Source organism: Sarcophilus harrisii, chromosome 3 (genome assembly GCF_902635505.1).
Source record: "Sarcophilus harrisii chromosome 3, mSarHar1.11, whole genome shotgun sequence".
NCBI lineage: Eukaryota > Metazoa > Chordata > Mammalia > Dasyuromorphia > Dasyuridae > Sarcophilus > Sarcophilus harrisii.
In genome coordinates this window covers 84,202,983-84,223,176 of record NC_045428.1, presented here as the reverse complement: position 1 = coordinate 84,223,176, position 20,194 = coordinate 84,202,983, and the positions used below count along the sequence as shown (strand labels likewise).

The 20,194-nt window shown below is 34.6% G+C and overlaps 1 protein-coding gene across 2 annotated transcripts in view; it reads left to right on the top strand.

Annotated features, from left to right (window-relative positions):
• The window catches only part of GTF2F2 (general transcription factor IIF subunit 2), a 167,528-nt gene that overhangs the window by 134,512 nt on the left and 12,822 nt on the right, over window positions 1–20,194 (top strand). For both annotated transcript variants that reach the window (XM_031958395.1, XM_031958394.1), the window contains one exon: window positions 10,360–10,503. In XM_031958395.1, the coding sequence (XP_031814255.1) occupies window positions 10,360–10,503 (144 nt within the window). The remainder of the gene's footprint in view (window positions 1–10,359; window positions 10,504–20,194) is intronic.

The following is a 20,194-nucleotide window of genomic DNA, read 5'->3' as shown; positions in this document are numbered from 1 at the left end:
CTTCTTTATTTTTATGACATGATTACTAGTTCCGCTCTTCTCTGCAAACAAAAAAAAGAAAACCACAACCTGTGTAACAAAGAATCATAGTCAAGCAAAACAAATACAGACAACACATTTCTCATTAAACTCTTTTTGAGTCCATCTCACCCATGTCAGAAGGATTGTTTCATCTTTGATCTTTTGTTTATTATATCAATCAGAGTTCTTAAGTCTTTCAAGTTTTTCTTCATGGTATTTCTTCATGAATTATTCTAGTTCTGTTTACTTTTCTCTTCATTAAATCATACAAAGCTTCCCAAGTTTCTCTGAAATATTTCTTTCATCAGTTTTTATAGCACAATAATATTTCATTACATTCATATACCATCATTTGTTCAATCATTCCCCAGTTAATGGGCATGAGCTTTGACTCTAGGTTGTACAACAACAAAAAAAGTTGTTTCTTTGATTTCTTTAGGGTAAAGATCTAATAGCAGCACCACTGAATTCAATGTCTTTTGGGGAATAGTTCTTAAATTGCTTTCCAGAGTAATTGTACCAATTAATAAATCCACCAGCAGTACACCATTGTGCCTGTCTTCTCATAGTCATTCCAACAAGTTTTTTGGATGTTTTTTAGTCATTTTTGTCATTCTGATAGGTGTAAGGTAGATATGTTAACTTGCATTTTTAAATGATTTTGTTAATTGTTTTTTAAAGGAAATTGAACTTAATCAGTTGTGTATAATTAAAGGTAAATGTTATAGCCAGGCATTAATGAAAATTTTTCTAGGCACCACTATACCAATATTAGACACTTCAGGATGATTTATTTTCCAAGCATTGTCCTACTTATTACTTGCCCTATCCCATGGCCAATGACTCTCTCTTGTTCTTCCTATTTTCCTAAGCAAAAATCTCTTCCTACACTCATGTTTCTGCCTATCCCTAGTCCCTTTCTCCTTACTTCCACTGTGACTTCTGGATCTCCTACTCTTTTTTAACCCACTCTCTTTTACCTTCTTTCTCACTCTCTTATATTCCTTACATCTTCTGATCCTAATTGAAACTTAGCTTTCTCTTAAAACCATCATATTCTTTACTCACCTCTCCAGTGCTGGTTCCTTCTCTTGTGCGTTCAGTACCCAGTATTGAAGATTTTGCTTCTCACTGATGCCTCCTACTACTTCATATTTCGTAGGGTGTTAAAAAGTTTATCAGTGCATCAGTTTCTCTAACCCTATATTTTCTTTTTGTCTTTTACATTCAGCTACTAAGAGGGGTTATCACAAATTAATACTAGACACCGGCCAAAGTTTTCTGCCTCTAAGGCTTTAAAATATGAAATTCTTTTCTCTGAGTAGTTTCTTGACCTTCAATTTTGCCTTTTCCACTCCTAGGGCCAAACTATGGATTCTTTCAATTAGTGCTTTGTCTTTTGCATTCAGAAGTTCTCAACTCTTATTGTTTTTGCATTGTGATGTTCAAGTTTTTTGATTTGTAATGTTATTCTGGAGACTTAATGGATACTTAAGTTGTCTTTATACATCCTGTCTTTGAGAGTGCTGTTATTTGCTTATATGGTAATCATAATTTTTAAAATTTTATTGCTTTATGCGTGTCTTCCAGGTTGTCTTTCATTTCTTTATGTTTCTTATCCCAGTCATTTGTTTTCTTTTTGCTTCTTTGAATAGTTTCACCATCATGGATTCAAATTTTTATACAAGCAATGATTTCTGCTATTTGTTCCTTTTATAACTTCTTTCTTGAACCATTCAGGGATAACCTGCTGTAGTTCCATGCTCTGTTGGGAAATGAGAGTTGTCTCTTATTAAATGTGATTTAATTTTCTTTTGTTTTTTACTTACTGACAATTTGCTGTCATTTAGATATCTTAGAAGCCATCTTTCTTTCTTTTTGAGTATCTTCTGTTGACTTTCCTGAGTGTGGTCTTGAGTTTTTAACTAAATTTTCTTCCTCCTGAAATCTTTGGTATTTCAAATGAGGTAATATTTGTAATACATTTAGCACAGTGTATGGCACATAGATACCTACCAAATATTTCTTCCCTTCTCCCCTTTTAGTTTCTTGTCCTTATACTCTCCCAGTGCTCAATTTCTGACCCTTTCCCATGTAATGGTAGGTCTCTTAGGAACTATAGATGAAAACTGTCTCAGCCTCCTCCCACCCACATTGAAGAATTTCCTATTTGCTAACCTTAGTCCTTACTCTAGGGCAACAGGTCCCAGCTAGATACCAGTCACTTTCCTTTCAGCATAGTATAGCCCTACACACATACTGACATCCTGTCAGTTCTTTCTGTTCTTCATGTCTCTGATTGAGCCCTGCCACCCACATAGAGCATATTTGTGGCTTTCTATTCCTTTCTTTCCTTTATAAGTTGGGGTGCCAAGGAGAATTCTTTTGCTTGTTGCCATTGAATAGTGAGGTGAGGAAAGAGTCAGGGTATGCTAGCAGAGTCTCCCACAGCAACCAGGAAATTGCTGAGTATCCAAAGCACAATCTGGTGGGAGAGAAGAGGATACTGAGAGAGTTCTGTTAGGCTTGGTGAGTTAATATTTAAAGTGTTTTTCAAGCCTTAATGTGCAGTATAAGTGCTAGTTACTATTCCTTCTTGTACTACTACTTCTACTGTTTCCAAGACATTGATTGCTGCAGAAGGTTATTACAAAACCATTTAGACTGTATTTACTATAAACCAAGTTGTCTAACTTCAGTTGAGTTCTTCCTCATTCATACCATCTTTTTATTCATTGCTAACCCAGTCTCATATTATTTATTCAGCTATTCCACACTTACTTTGTCCTCATATCTTCAGTTTACTGCAAACCCCTTTTTCATATTAGGGCTTCCCTTTTATTTGAGAAGATTAAACTTGATCTTGTATCATTTATGATTGATCTTATTTACAAGTAATTGATTTTGTTCTGTAACTGGTTCTTTGTCTCTGAATTGAGTTCAGAATATTTATATTGGGTTAAGTTTAAAAATACAGCTTTCTTAGTTCAAGGAATTTTGCTAACATTGGTCTTTAAACAGAAAGAGAGCCTGGCCTTGATATCTTTATTCCACCAAGCTGTCCTTTAAGGATATCCAGTTTGTTATCTCATACCTGGACTCAAAGAGTACTTTTTAGTCTTATAAGAGAAGGAAGGAGTGATTGGTAGCACCCATTACTAGACTTCCAACCAATTATGTTGTTCCCTGTACCTCAGTTCTGTAAACCAATCATGTTATCTCAATTGCTTGTCATCTACTCTCTTCTGTTATTTGTTCTGTAGTCCCTAAATCCTGCAAAAGAGGAACTTTTGTTTAGGATCTTTGGCATACATGGAAGCAAGCCATTGACTCATTCATTGACAGGTAGCATGCCCCTGCTAATAAATGTTATCTTATTCAGAAATCTACCTCAGTTAAAATTCAGTCACAAAATGCTTTGCCGAGAGTATTTGTCAGCCTCTTCATCTTAATCAATTTCCTGCTTTTTTCCAGTTTCAGAGAAAGCAGCCCTTCTCTTTGCCAGTGCTAATCTCTCTAGAAGACTTGGAGAGAGGAATAAGATTCCATCCCCTCCCATCTCTTGCAAAAGCTTGTTCTTTCCATTATACCCTCTCTGCTTTAACTAATGATATCTTTTGTACTGCCTACAAATATACTTCCCTATCATCCAAAATCCCTATTTCTTTTCCAATACCATTTTATTTTGAACACTTAAGAATCAATAGCTAGCTTAATAATGAATTTACTTAACTTTTCCTTTATTGATTTATGATACATTTGTTGAGGTGTAATAAACTGTTCATAAACTTATAAACTTCAGTTTTCTCCACTAAAGCTGTTATTTGTCTTTCAAAAAAAAAAAAAATGGCCTCCTTTACCCTTTCAACCCCTCAAGTTGTCTGCTCATATTCCCTCTCCTCTTCACTGCCAAACTTCTAGGAGTAATCTTGACTTACTACTTCCATTTTCCTATCATTTATTCAGCCTTTTACAGTATCTCTTGTGATCCTCTCCATTTTACTGAAATTGAGGTCACCAGAGGCTTCTTAATAAGTCTGATGTATTGTCCTTAGGCCTCATTTCTTAAGTTTGCTGCACTTTTCCATGAGTTTAATGGCATAGTTCTCTCAGTTTCCCTACATAACTTCCTTCCTTTATCAGGCTTCTGTGCTAGTTTATAATCTGCTTCTTTGTCCTCCAAGTATGAATTTTCTTCCAATATATTGTTCTCGGCCCTCATCTCTTATTTCTCCTCATTGATGATTTCTTCAGTGGAGACAGAGATAACTCTTCAGTCTCCACAAATCTTTTCTGTAGATTAGTGTAATCATTTCCTGACTGCTCTCTCTAGCCATTGTCTCCCCTATTGAATAATGAATCCATTATTCATATGGATGCCAAAATAATCGTATTCATTAATATAAATCATTGGATTATGGATTTGAAGCTGGGAAGAACCTTAGAGTCCAGTGAGTCCAGTCCCCCCATTTTATAGGTGAGGAAACTGAAGACAAGACAAAATAAATGACTTATTCTCAGGTCACACAAGTAATGACAGGTGGAAAAGTCAAACTTGGACCTTCTGACTCTGAGGCCAGTACTCTCTGCACTGTAGCAAACTATCTTCTTATTTGGAAACCATCAGGGCTCCCTCTGTCATTTAATAGCAGATAAACACTGCTTAGCTTGTCACTTAGGTTGTCCCATAATCTGATTCTGAGCACCCTTTCCAGACTTAACCTCTTGAATCTGCTTACCTTGAGTCTGCCTTTCCATCAAAAATCATTAGCTTCTTTCAAAGCTCAGGCTGAATGAAGTATTTTCTCTCTGAAGCCTTCCCTGTTCTCCCCAGTTGAAAATGTCTCCCTTCTGAAATTTTTCTTGAGCACTTCCTCCTTTGCCTCTCTCACATCCTGTGTCATATTTATTGTTTTGTGTGCTTTATCTTCACTTAGTTTGCAGCTTACAGACTCTTCTATCTTCTGTCTTTTCAAACTTGGGACTGTACTTTTGCTCTTCTCTTGGCCCCACATCCTTTTTCCTGGGCTTCCATTTATTTTTTCACTGATTTCTCCTAGTATTTCATCAATGATATCTTCTCACTCTTTCAGTACCTGACATATTTGTACTAAATCTGGAATCATTAAATTCTCTCACATTCTTATTTGACTTGGACATCAGTTATTAGGCCTATTAACTATTTTTTATTTTACCCTCTCCAGTCCAAAGATGATTATCCTTTTTTTTTTTTTTTTTAATAATTATAACTTTTTATTGACAGAACCCATGCCAAGGTAATTTTTTACAACATTATCCCTTGCACTCACTTCTGTTCCGATTTTTCCCCTTCCTCCCTTCACCCTCTCCCCCAGATGGCAAGTAGTCCTATACATGTTAAACATGTCGCAGTATATCCTAGATACAATATATGTGTGCAGAACCAAACAGTTCTCTTGTTGCACAGGGAGAATTGGATTCAGAAGGTAAAAATAACCCGGGAAGAAAATCAAAAATGCAAACAGTTTACACTTGTTTCCCAGTGTTCTTTCTTTGGATGTAGCTGCTTCTGTCCATCATTGATCAATTGAAACTGAGTTAGATCTTCTCTTTGTCAAAGAAATCCACTTCCATCAGAATACATCCTCATACAGTATCGTTGTTGAAGAATATAATGATCTCCTGGTTCTGCTCATTTCACTTAGCATCAGTTCATATAAGTCTCTCTGTATTCATCCTGCTGGTCATTTCTTATAGAACAATAATATTCCATAACATTCATATACCACAGTTTACCCAACCAATCTCCAGTTGATGGGCATCCGTTCATTTTCCAGTTTCTGGCCACTACAAACAGGGCTGCCACAAACATTTTGGCACATACAGGTCCCTTTCCCTTCTTTAGTATCTCTTTGGGGTAAAGCCCAGTAGAAACACTGCTGGATCAAAGAGTATGCACAGCTTGATAACTTTGGGGGCATAATTCCAGATTGCTCTCCAGAATGGTTGGATTCATTTACAACTCCACCAACAATGCATCAGTGTCCCAGTTTTCCCACATCCCCTCCAACATTCACAAAGATGATTATCCTCAACCGAGAATACAAGCAAACATCAGAGCTGAGCAAATCAACTTTATTTCTTGCCACCTATTACCCCTTCTACCCCCAAATAGCATTCCTATCTCTTTTTTATTATTTCCTTTCTCCCCCTTCCCCAGCAAAAATATTTGAAACATTATTATATGGAACCATAATAAGACTTTATTTCCCATAGTTTCACTGGGTAATTAAGACTAATGAGTGGAAATTACAAGGAGACAAATTTTAATTGAATAAAAGAACTTAAATTTTTAAAAATTCTGAGTTTAACAAAACCTCACCAAGAACATTTCCATCTCTAATTATCTGCTACACCTCCTGTTCTTTACATTTTCTCAGATTACAAATGGTAAGCAAAGTCAGTAATTATATTTGCATCTCCATTCAATATTCTAGGATGTAATTCATCTGGACCTTGAGATTTGAATTAATTTAAAGGAGTTAAGTTTACTCTTATTATCTCCTTAGCTACCATGGCCTTCAATTCTAAACCCTTTCCACTTTAAGGGAAGAATTGTTTTCTTTAAAGAAACAAAATAGAAATTAACTAGTTTTGCTTTTTCTCAAATAGTTAAATTTACGTCTTCCTCTTCTTGTTCCAAAGAAAACTTTCAATGCCTTTTTTTTTTTTTTTTTTTTTTGCCATTAGCCTTTCTTTAAAAATTTTCTCTTTTATAAATTTAGAGATTTTCACCTCAACAATATTATATCTTTTATATGTGACCTTTTGAAATTTGAGGTCAAAGATCCTTTAAAAGTTTCATTTTTAAGAATTGTACATCCCTTTGAAACAAGTTTCCTTTTTAAAGACTCTGATCTTAAGGTCATGCTTTTATCTAAACTTTTTAAAATCAATTCTAAAGTACATGCCTACGGGTGCCTAACTTTCATTTATTTGACAATAACACACATACACACACACACACACACACACACACACACACAAAGAGTTTTGGAAAATACTTCAGTGGACACTTAATCTATCACATAGCAATATAAGAATTCTTTCTCCCATAGCCCCCAAGAAGTGACCTCAATTTTCACTTTAAAATCTCCAGTGAGGAAGAACTCACTTCTCCCTAAAACTCTTAATTGTGAGGGTATTTTTCCTTTTATTAAGTTGAAAAATACTTTTTTGTCATTTCCATTTTTTTTCTTACATCTGCCTTTGGGAATAAGTTCAGCAAGTCTGATTGCTCCTCCATATAATACCTTTAAAAAAAAATATGCTGAATCAACAAGCTCATTTGTCAGATGAGGAAACTGAGGCAAATAGGATTAAGTAAATTGCCCAGGGTCATACGCTAATAAGTTTCTGATTTGAACTCAGGAAGATGAATCTGCCCTATCCCTATTAAATTCATTTGAATATGGGCCACGTTTTTCCAAAATCTGGACTGTTGTGAAATTTTAGCTAAAACTTACAATTTTCATTTTTACGTGTATTATATGTGTGTGTGTGTGTGTGTGTATATATATATATATTTTTTTTTCAAAGAGAAATTTTCTAATCAGGAAGACTTCTATTTAGAAAGTCAGTTATTAATGTTGAAATTTATCTATTGTGCCACCTAGCTGCTTAGTGCTGGTGATAGAAATACAAAGAATAAAGTATTCTTCATCCCCAAGGAGTTTACTGATAGAGTTCATGTTGCCCTAAATCTTCTTTGTCCCTAGCTAAGGTTCTTCAGACTATGTCTCAATGCTGTCTGAGGGAACTTATAATATTTTGCTGCAGCCTATGTGTATACTTCCATCTGTACCATTCCTCCAATCTGCAAACTTAGTAATAACATTAGAAAAAGAAATGGAATTATTTTATTATGACTTGTTTTAGTGATTATTGCTTTTCCATTCTATATATTCTTAAACTATCCCTTTTTATCTTTGGTTTTTTTATGTAATCCAAAAATTAAAGTCAAGTTTGCTGGCCAATAGTTTTTAGAATCCACCCTTTTTCATCTTTAAAAATCAAGGCACCAGGCTTACAGTGCCTCTCCCATTCTTTTAATCTTTTATAGATCACCAGTTGGGCATAGCAGGCACTGCAGCCAGATTTTTGCTCTTAGGATATAATTCATCTGAATACAAAGTAAGACAGTTCTAAGGTGCCTGTAGATATCTCTCAGATTGGGTAAGATTATAGGAAAACATAATGATAAACATTGGAGGGGATGTGGGAAAACTAGGACACTGATACATTGTTGGTGGAGTTGTGAACTGATCTAACCATTCTGGAGAGCAGTTTGGAACTATACCCAAAGTGCTATCAAACTGCATATCCTTTGATCCAGCAATCTCACCACTGTGTCTTTATCCCAGGAGGAAAAAGGATCCACATATACAAAAATGTTGTAGGATATGGTTCATCTGGCTGGTGCTTTGAACTCAGGTTTCATATCCCTGATCTGTATATTCAAGTCTCCTTGACAGAGAAAACAAAAGTAAAGCAAGAATTAAAGAGCTATTCATTATCTCTATCATTTTCTTTTTTTCTCTCATATACCCCAAGTACCTGCTAAGAGCTCCCTCTCACATACAAATGTCCTTTGTTGGTCTTTGGAGTTCTTTGTCAACCTTTACTCTCTCCTGTTACTCTTTTTCTCTGTTTTTGCTTCTACTACAAATCTCTGTTCTGGTGATTTATCTGCCCTTTGCTTCAATCTACATGGATCTCTTTAGACACATGCTCCTTTTCTTTCTTACTGTAATCATGTTAGTTTCTTGAGAATTTTATTACAGGTTCACATATGTAGGCCACTTCTTTTAAAATCTTACAGATTACAAGAGATGGATAATAACACATGTATTAGCTTAATTTTATAAATGAAGAAATTGGGTTGCCCAGGGTCCTACAGTCAGCAACAAAGTGTCAGATCTAGCAATCAAACTCGGGCCTACTTCATCCTCTCTCCATGTTTGCTATTTGACAGTGTGCTTTATCAAACAATATTATTTCTTTTTTTTTTTTTTTTTCTGTCCTAAATATTTCCTTCAGGGCTTTTATAGATCCTTATGCAAATGTGTCTTTTTTTAGATTGTTATGCAAGTGTACAATATTCTACTAAAACTCTTCTTTAAAAAACATTTCTTGTGAACAAATCATATACTTCCATTTTAGTAGTTGCATTCTCTGCTGCTAAATGTCGTTTCCATTATTACTTATAATTTGTGTTTTGATACATAAATGAAGCCACTTTCTAACAGTAATATTTCTTCCTCTGAAAATTATAACACTTTTAAGTAAACATTTTCTTTTCTCAATTTTCAATTTAAAGCTTTCTTGAGCAAGTCAGAAAATCATCATATTAAGAAGTCTGAATTAATTTCTCTAGTTATTGGTCAAGTTATTTGCCTTTCATTTCAAGAAAACAGTATTAATACTGGTTGTGGCAAGAATTGTATTTTTCTTTAGGGAGGTGGGAGAGTAGAAAGGAAAGAAAATAAATTTTTGTTAATTGAATAAAATTAAATAGATGGCTATTAGATGAAAATTTTAAATGACAAAAAATTACTGACGTGGTCTACTTAGAGTCATCGGTGGTATAAAAAGATAAGACCTGTCTTAGAGCTAATTATTTTCTATCAGAACAATACATGTCCAATAAGAAATAATGGTATCTGTGAGTGGACTGAGGCTTGAGGAAATTAACATCTGTGGGGCTCATCACAACCATGCATATCATGACCTTTTAATTAACAAGGATTTATCAACTTATCTTAGAATTTGGTTCTGTGTTAATCATGTTATTGAGACTTAGCATTGATCAGAGCAGCATTACATGAGGTATGGTTATATTATTTTTTCCTAGTTTATTGTCAATGGAATTTTAAAATGTTTTTTAAATTAGTGTTTTAAGTATTCAAAATCCTTTAGGGAGTGGTTTACGTTGATTTTTTTTTTTTAAATCACTCATTTGAAATCCCTAATTACAGGATGTATTTAAAATTTTCATTTTCAAAAGAAACTAATTTAATCATTCTGCTATTCCTTCTGACAAAAAAAAAAAATGGTATTTCTGAGTAAATGATCATATGTACTAGAGGAATTATATAGTTCAAAGTGTTGGTTAAGACCAGTGTTTCTTTTCATTTTTTCTAGGTTGTTACTGCCAATTCTCCCTTTTAATGGTCTTTATTATGTGCCAATTCTTTACTGACATTAGAATTATTAATAAGTGATAAAATTGAAATGACTTTTTAAATTTTTAGAGAGTGTTTTAAATGTATATTGTCACTTGTTTCATTTTCTAAATAGATTGAATATGAGAAGAAAAAGAAAGAAGATGGAAAGCGAGCTAGAGCTGATAAGCAACAGGTTTTGGACATGTTGTTTTCAGCTTTTGAAAAACATCAGTATTACAATATTAAGGATTTAGTGGACATCACCAAACAGCCTGTGGTATGTATATGTTCCCACAGATCTTTTTGTGAATTATTCGAAAACATTATCAAACATTTGAATGGCACAGGGGAGAGAGCACTTGGGGATGAAGGCAGAAAGGCCAAAGTTCAAATTTAGCCTTAGACATGTCCTAGATGTGGAATTGCAGCAAATCACTTCATCACTTATTAGCATCAATTTCTTCATCTAGAAAATGGGGATAATTAGATTACCTACCTTGCAAAGTTATAAACCACTTTCCAGATTTTAAATCTGTACATAGATACTAGCTATTTGGTATTATTACCATATGGACAAGTAATAATGGTTAACATTTATTATGTTATGTGCCAGACATGCTAAACATTTTACATGTAATAATTATTAGAGAACCTGGCCTCTTTGGATGTTGCCAAATAATCCTTTTCATATCTGTTCTCACATTTAATACTCATAAGCTTGTTAGCATAAAAATGTAAACAAATTCATCTAACACTTACAGAGCAATCATGATTTATAGATTAAATCAGTAGCATTAAATCCTAATGTATTCAATGTCAGCAATTCCTCATAAGCAAGTGATGTTTTTCCCTTCTATCTTTAGGTGAGTACCCAAAACTAACAAACCAAAAAACAACCCTGTTTAATTGGTTTAACTTGTTTAACTTATAATAAAATCCTTCATTGTCAATATTTAATCCATCATAGACTTTTCCTCTCTCAGTCACCCTCTTTTTCAATCCTTCTCCTCTAAAAGAATAAATACCTCATCTTGGATGCTCTTTGAACAATGTATTTAGAACTGCAATAACATTCTTTAAAAGGCACAAAGCTCCTAGACCATTTTCCCCAAACTATAAGATTCTAGCATTTTTGGTGACTAATGCTTTACATTCAAGGGTATTCCTTAACAATGGAAAGAATTGTATTGGATATGCTTTTTTTATTTCCTGTCATTTTAGCTTTTCAGTTTCCTGAACAATGAATTTCCTCAGCATATAATAGAAAATTTGATCTGAAAGCTTCTTATGGGTACATTTAATAAGATAACTAAAATTTTTACAGTTTAAATAAAAACTTAAATTTCCACTTAACTGTTTTCTGAGGTTTCATTAATGTATTGTTTTCAAACCACATTCCTAACCTTTTTCAGAACTTATCACCAGAGCTATGATGGTAATATTTCACTTGTCTAGAAATCTCACAATTGTGACAACTCAATACTGACAGTAATAGCTTATGTTTATGCAGTGCTTTAAAATGTATCAAGTGTTTTATGTACACTGTCTCATTTAATCATCACAACAGCCTTATGTGTAGGCAATGAGGGTGCTATGGATATTACCCTCATTTATAAGATGAGGAAAACAAAACTTATGAGAGTTGATTGAGTCTATGAAGGACCTTGAAATTGTGTCCTATCCAGATTCTAATTGAATAAAGTGAGTATTTTAGTTTGGAAAAGAGAAGTCTTGAGACGGAGGACAACATCTTGAAAAAGTTATCTTTAATTGAGAGATTATGACATAAAAGGAAGGATTAGACTTCTTCTGCTTGGACAGAACTACGAAAGCAATGTGTAAAAGCTGAAAAGGAAGAGATTCCTAATAATAAAGACTATCTAAAAAGATGGGGAAAAAAGCCTCAGGAGGTACAGTGAGTTTCCTATCTGTTTATCAAGTCAAAGAAAAAAGTGGGAGAAGAGGTGGGGCATAATAGCTGCCTTCTGTATTTGATAGGCCAACCTCGTTCTATTCAGCCAGTAAATGTCAGCTACAAAAAATCAGAGATAGGCTGGACAACAGAAAAACTTATTGGAAGAGTTGTCAGAAAGAGAAATGAACTGCCTTAAGACAGTGGATCCCACTTCAGAAGAGGTCTTCAATTAGAAACTGGGCAGATTGTCAAGTAGATTAGTAGATAGCCCTTGAGGTGCCTCCCAACTCATATTCTGGGATTAATTCTCCCTTCCTAGAGGTCTCCAAGCAGAGGTCAGATGGCTACTTGAAAGAAATTCTGTAGAGGGGAATTTTGTTTGGATACAGGTTGAATTAGATGGCCTCAGATACCCCTTCCAACTCTGGTGAATCTCCTGTGATAACATATATCTGTGACTTGCCTGAAGTCACATTGCATCTACTGACAAAGTCAAGCTTTAAACCAGACACTCCTGTGTTTCCAAGTTTAGTATACTTTTCACCACAAAATGTTGCCTTTAAATAAGTGAATACCAGAATAATCCTAAATATCTCTTATGCTTAAATACAAAAAGAGAATTGCTCACTGCAGTAATGCCAAACACCTTGATAACTTCAGTCCTTTCCCTATCAATGTTTTGAAGAAGTATTTCTTAAATAAGCAAGAAAATTTAAAATAGAATTAACTGATTAGGAGATCTTTTGTTTTCCTATAAGTTACTGCTTCTTATCTTTGTAGTAAGATTAAAAAGTCTACTTCAAAAGATGTGCACTTGGGTAAAAAAGTTCTCATGGAATGTTTAAAAAAATAAATTACTAAAAAATGAGCAGTGAGACCTTCAGACAGTATTACACTAAGCAAACAGTTTTTCATAGAAAAGTGTTCCATAAGATTATTTGGACAACAGATTTGTACAAAGGAAAGGAACTTCCAATAGTCTTCATTTGAGAACGAAGGGGTTGCTAACTGTATCAGTTTTGCCTTCTAACATGAAGTGATTTTCCTCTTGACAGAGTCCAAAGGATGCTGATGATCAGCCACTTACTGAAAAAAAAAAATAAATCCCCACATTTATAGAAACCTCACAAGTGATTTCAGTGGTACAGGAAACCCTATTGCAATGAGGTTGTCACTTTTCTGCGAATTAGAGCCTTAGAGAATTATCTAGACCTGTGAAATGTGAAATTACATGTTCAGGGTCACCTAGTTAGTATGTATCAGAGGTCAGAGGAGAGATTTCAACCCAAGCCCATTTCTGAGGCTAGCTATATCATAGTATTTATACAATTGGATTTAGTGCATTATTAGAAATCTTGCCTTATTTGGAATCAGAAGGTGGGAGAAAATTTAGAAATCTAGAGTGGACTGCATTATCTTTCATTCATCCATAATATTTTACAGAATCATTCACTCTAAATATTATTGAAGTAAATCCTACAGAAAAAGTAAGATACTGGTCCCATTATGAAAAGTTTGTATTGTTCACACCTACATTTTATTTACTTTTGAATGATAGTCTCATACAGCATGCATTTTCTGACATCCTAAAATGTATCTCCATGCCTCCTCTGTTATTTCTGCCTCTAGTAATGTTTCAGGCCAAAAGGTGTATGATAAACAGAGTCATTTTTGTTATTTACTGTATTCTTGGATTGCCATCTACTTTTTGGTGTCATTATTTCAAAAATCCTTATTGGTTGTGAAAGATTAATTTTAGAATCCAAAGCTGTAGCCAGCTTCACATAAGGTCTCTTTCCCTTCTGTGGAGATATATAAGACTTAATTGTTAGGCACAAGGAGTTGAATGTGTTATTCAGAAGCTAATAAGCCAGTTAGTACATGGCTAGATTCCAGTGTTCCATGTATAGTAAAAACCATTTTAAAGAGTCTTTTATAATTCTTAATTAAGTTTCCTTACCCAGACAAGATGCTAATGAAACCAATTATTTATCATTTGGCATAATTTTAACTTTGATCTTTAGTCTTGAACTTCTTATTTCTTTTCTTTCCTTAAATTTTTTTTTCATATCTACAAAGTAGAAAAATAAGCATCATATCATCAGGGAATCTAAAACATGTGAAAAGTTGACTAATTGTTCCCTTTTAAATAATGACTAGGTGGGCTCATTTTAAGTCCTTCTCCCTCCCCTCCAAAAAGAAAAAATTCTTCAGTATTCCTTCAACCATTCATTTCTAGGAGAGATCATTAATAATGTCATGAGGAAACAGCCCTATCTCTTCCTTTCCCTATTCACTTATTTTCACAATAGAGATTAGTTTGGCTCAAAAGAAAACATAAAGGTTAGCTGTTGTTATTATCAATATTAATATTAAGAATCTTTTCAAAAATTAGTAGTATTTCAACCTGTCAGGCCTATACCATCTGTCCTATTTACTGCCTTTGGCCACCACCGCCACCGCCCCCCCCCCCCCCACACACACACACACAAAATGGGGAATTTTTGCCTATTCGACTCTCTTATTCTCAAATTGTTATAAATTAGGTTTTGTGCCTATTGGATACAAGTCATGGTGCTAGACACTGACGATACAATGATGAAAAATAATGTTTCCTTCCCTGAAGAAGATTATAATTGATGGCATGGATAAGACACTTTTTAAAGTAGAGTGTTACTAGGGCAAAAGAGAGGTTACTTTCATTTGGAAGAGGAAGGAGGGAATCCGGTAAAGTTTCAAGGAAAAGGTGATACCTAAGCTGAGACTTCAAAGCAAAAAAAGGCTATTTCAGCAAGTAAAGTTGAAAAGGAAATGCACTCCAGACAGAGAGTTCATTCTAGGGCTTATTCATATATATATAGGAGAGGATAAAATCAGGGATCATTCAACAAACCTGCTTGTATTTACCATAGAATACAGGAAAAGGAATAGAGAGAAATAGCTAGGGAAAAAAAGTTATAAGTTGAAACCAGATTATGGAGTATCTTAAATGCTAGAGCAGAGAATTTGTATTTTATCTTAGGTAATAGTGTATTCTCTCAAGTTTTTGAACCAGGGAATTATATATCAGAGTTGTTCATTGGGATAATTAATTTGGCAATTATATGGCTTGAGGTAGGAGGGCCTGAAAGCATATTTTCAGCCAGGAGTCTAGTACTATTGTCTAGGTCAGTGGTTCTCAAACTTTTGTTCTCAGTATCTTTATGTTGTTAAAAAAACTATTGAGGATCTGTTCAAAGAGTTTTTGTTCACATGGGTTATATTTATAGCTACTTACTATATTAGAAATAAAAAATAATTTTGAATTTGTAGACCCTCTGAAAGGGTTTCAGAGACCCCAACAATTCTTTGGACTACACTTTGAGGACCACTGATGTCTAGGTGAAAGGAGGTGAGCCTGAAGCAGAAGAGTAACAACTTGTGAGGGGAAAGGAAGATGTAAGGTGGGGCAATATTTGTAATTTTTACCCCCCAGAATGAAGTCTCTTTCTAGCATCTCTAAAAATTTGATGGGAAATTTAGTCAGGTGTAGTATAAATTTAAATAATAGTACATTTTAAATGACATATTTATATATGTTGGTTAGTTCTGCTGAACAAGTAGTTTTTTCCCCTTCTTTTTAAAAGTCTTTTATAAAGCATAGTTTGTTGCCTAGGGAAGGAGAGAGAATTATATTCAAAAATGAAAGGTTAAAAAATACCAAAACTTTTCTTCAAAAATATCTGTAATAAGCATTTTTTGTTCATGAGGCAGGAATGGCAGCATGTATCTAAAAACAAACAGATGTATATCTCTAGAGACTCATTAAATATTTGTAGCATATAAGTCATACCATTTGGGGACCCATTATTTAAGAAAGAATAACATTTCTTGCTCTGAGGCAAACTATTCTAATTACTATATTTATCATTAAATACTGTCATCAGTGGTCTGAACATTAATTTAAGCATTATATTTGTCCATTCAACTTATGCTCTAAAAGTGTGAATAGTGTGAATCTCTACAACTTACTCTCAGACCCATTTAACTGTTCCTCCTCCCCTGATTTTCACTTTTTTTCCCCCTCTTGTTTCCTCTTTTAATCCATATGGTCTTCTGTCTACTTGTAGTTTTTTGGTTTTGGTTTTTGTTTTCCCATTTTCATTCCTAGAGTATCATCTGCCTTCCTTGTTTTTCTTCTTTCCCAAGAGAAAAAGTACAAAACCAATCCATTGTTTTATGGCACCAAAACTAAATTCAGCAACATAAAAACAGAATCAGATAAATTAAAATAAATTCTATAGATATAAGATGTATATTTTCTTCTTCATGTATGTATTGAGAGCAAATTTCTGGTGTGAATTTTTTAATTTTTCAGAAATCACTTATGCAGAGATTTAAAGATTTCAGGGACCCAGGACATACTTGAATAATTTTCCTTTTTGTCTGTGACACTTCTATAGCTAGGACTCAGGGCAAATGCCTTTTCAAGAAGTATAACTAGCTTTTAACTCATATTAGCATAACTGTCATATCTGTGTATTCGGATCTTGTGAATGAAATCTGAGCTTCAGGAACTTGAAGGATCTCTTATCTCATTACAATCTGTACTCTTTCCACCAGAATGGGGCTGGGTTTCTCTAGGATTTAGTGGAAGGTCTTTAAGAATTTCTGTGCCTGAAAAAGTCATCACTGTGGTCAGCCTGGTGATGAGCCTCTCTGAATTAACCTTGACTGTCTTTTGGAGAATAAGCATGCTTTAGCCCATCCTGAGCAATCCTCGAAGCATTACCAAGGCTGTCAAAGCATGCTGTCACAGTTTTTGAAAGCCCAGCGCCACTTTTATAGCACAATGGGATATAAAAAGACTTGATTGGAGAATAAACATACTTGTGAAATTCAGACAAAAAAATGTTAACTGAGAGAAAGCATGAGCGATACTGATATATAGAGAAACATATCCTGAAAATAATAATGCTTAATTAATGATTATTAAATTATAAGATTCTTAATGTAAAAATAGAAAAAAGGCAGTAATTAAAACTTCTGAGATGTGAGATATAGTGGAGATTCAGTTCTTGCGAACCTTGGTTCTTTTTTAATTCTACCTATCAAAGTAGAAATATTCTTCTGATATGTTAAAACTATTTATTGAACACTTCAATGCACATGACTTTTTTTTTAAGCAGTTACCATTCTTGGTATTTACTTTTTTTATTTTGCACATAGTGTGTTGTCACTCTTCTGTGTTTTTAAGTGAATAAATATTTATTAAGGACTTGGTATGTACCAAGTTTTATGCTAAGCACTGGGAATACAAATAGCAAAAAGACATTCCTTCCTCTCAAAAAGCTTATCTTCTAATTGGGAAGACAGCACATAAAATGAAACAGAAAAGCTAAAGGCAGGATCAAGGAAAGAAGTTATTTGAGGACATGCTAGAGAAAAAAAGTCTGGAGAGTCAAGACCAAAGTCCAGAGGAAAAAAATAAATGAGTGAACATAGCTGACTTCTGGATACTTTTGAAAATGGAAGCTCTAAGAGCAATTGATCAATCCCAGAAGAGGTCACAGGGTGCAGAGATCTCTAGGATGATTAGAGCCAAAGAGGAATGAAGAATTTCCACTGATACAGTGGAATAAAGTGAATTTTAAAATTAGTTTTATATTTGTAACAGTGCCAAATGAAGAGCAGAGCCAAAATGGCAGAGAAATAGGAAGCATTACACTGCACTCTTCTCTACATATTCTTCCTAACAATACATAAAGTGTACCAGACCAAATGCTAATGGGGAAATCCAGAGAAATCATAGTGAATCCTTTGTCCAGTCCAGTTGGACATAAGGAGATAGTCTTTGGACACTGAAAACAGTGTCAGGTTGGAGCAGTCTGGAACTCTAGGACACAGGAAGAAGCTGTATTCTAGGACCAGAGGAGGTCTCAGACCCATAAGGAGCACCCCCAGACCAACATCAAGGCATTGCAACAGAGATAGGTGCCAACTGGCAGCTTTGTTTCCTACAATTCAATTCTGGGTAACAGATGAAGGACAAAGTGAGAAGGGGACTTGTGCACAGCAGTAAACTTTCTGAGTAAGGATGCCCTGAGTTAGTGTATGGAGAGGGGAGCAAGTTCTAAAACCACCACCAGCGGCAATGGTCTGCTTCAGATTTAAGACTCAAAGCAAGGTCTCAACTCCAGCATCTAGGCCAGCCTGCAGACAAATAACCAGGACATTAAGAATCACTGGCCGATCTGAATAGCATGACCAATAGAATTCCTATTTCAAGAAATCTTTAAACTGGCCAGAACTCTTAGAATCAGATGATAAGATGGAAACAAAATCCACTGGTCATCTCCTGGAAAAAAAAAAAAATCCATACCTTTGAGATCAAATTAAAAATACTTGAAGGAGCCAGAAATAAATTCAAGTCCCGAGAAGCTACAGCCAAGATCATACACAGTTTAACAGCCACTACTCTTAAAAAGAATGGAGAACTTGGAATGGAGTGTTCCCGAGTACAAAGGATCTAGGCTTATGGCTAAGAATAACTTACTCAGCATAAGTGACTATATATTCCAACAGCTGAGGCACAGAATGGATTGACCTTTTGGGGAGAAAGAGGCATTATTGATGGAAAAACCAGAGCTACAGAGAAACTTTGAAGGTCAAACACAGGAGTGAAAAAAAATATTAAAAAGTATCACCAAGTCTTAGAATCACAGAATCTTGGACCTAGAAAGAACTTTAGAGATCATTTTGTCAAAGAGCTATTAATGAAGAAATCTTATTGAAGCAAAGATGATTTGTCCATACTGCTACTAACAGCAGTAGAGCCTGGACTTGAGCATTGGTCATAACTTCTGAGTTCAGCACGATGTTCTTTTACTATGATTGTTCTTGCTACCTGCCCCAAGGTCAAGTCACAGATAAGTTTATGATGACACAGTAATTCAGAAATAAGGCCCCCACATGTCTGATGAAGTGAATTGAAATTCTCCTCCTTCTCTTGAAGAGCATGTTTGAAAGTCTTGGAGGTTATACCTTTGAATGACTGCATTGAGTAAGATTTTGGAGAAATTACTATATTTTTCTTATTAAATTCTATTCTATATCATTGTACTGTGTTAAAAAAATTTTATAAAATGACTGACTCCTTTTAAGAAATATATCAGGTTTAAAAACAACTTCTGATATACTGCTTTAAAACAAACTGTGATTTAAAACTATTTACAAGGAAGGGGATGGTGTATGTGAAAGTTATTTCATCCTGTGGTTGTTGGGAAACTCATGAATGAAAAGAGATGGACACAGGGAAGAGTGACTTACAGAAAAATATGTAATATGAGTCCTTGATCATTTTTCTTTTTCTCTCTTTAGTTCTCATTCTGTCTCTTTCTCTCTGTGTGTCTCTCTCTGTCTCTGTGTATGTGTTTGTTTCTGTGTGTCTGTTTGTCTTTATGTCTCTTGTGTCTGTGTCTCTGTCTAGTCTCAGATAGATCTATCACCCCTAGGCTGGAAGTGCAAGCAGCTACTCATAGGTCTGATTCCATCATTGATAAGTAAGGAAACTTGTTTTGTTTCTGTACTGGCCTAATTTGCCCCTTCCCCAGGCAACCAAGTATTCCATTCCTTACTACCCTGAGGTTTAACTTATTGGTGACAGATTTAGGACATCCATTAGTACATCTTAGCCCATTGTTGCTCAGAATTACCAAGCTCAGGTAATAAACCAGCCTTAACCTCACAGTAGCAGAGATAACAGTCCAACACCAACAGAACCAATTGTTTTTCATCATAAAGGGGACAGTGGGGGCTATAGTCTTTGACTTTAGAAAGCCAAATACAATCTTTCACTGAGGGAATTAAAGGGTTACTCTTAGATAAGGGATACAAGGTAACCAGAATTTAAATGACAGGTACTATATAAGAGTAAGCTGATGATAAAAATTTCTACTGAAAATAAACACCTAAGAAAAAGAATACAGATTACCATTTTCATATATTCTAGAAGGCTTCAGAACTAGAGACAAGATTTAGGTTAAATGATACTTACCTTTGTTAAGAATAACCA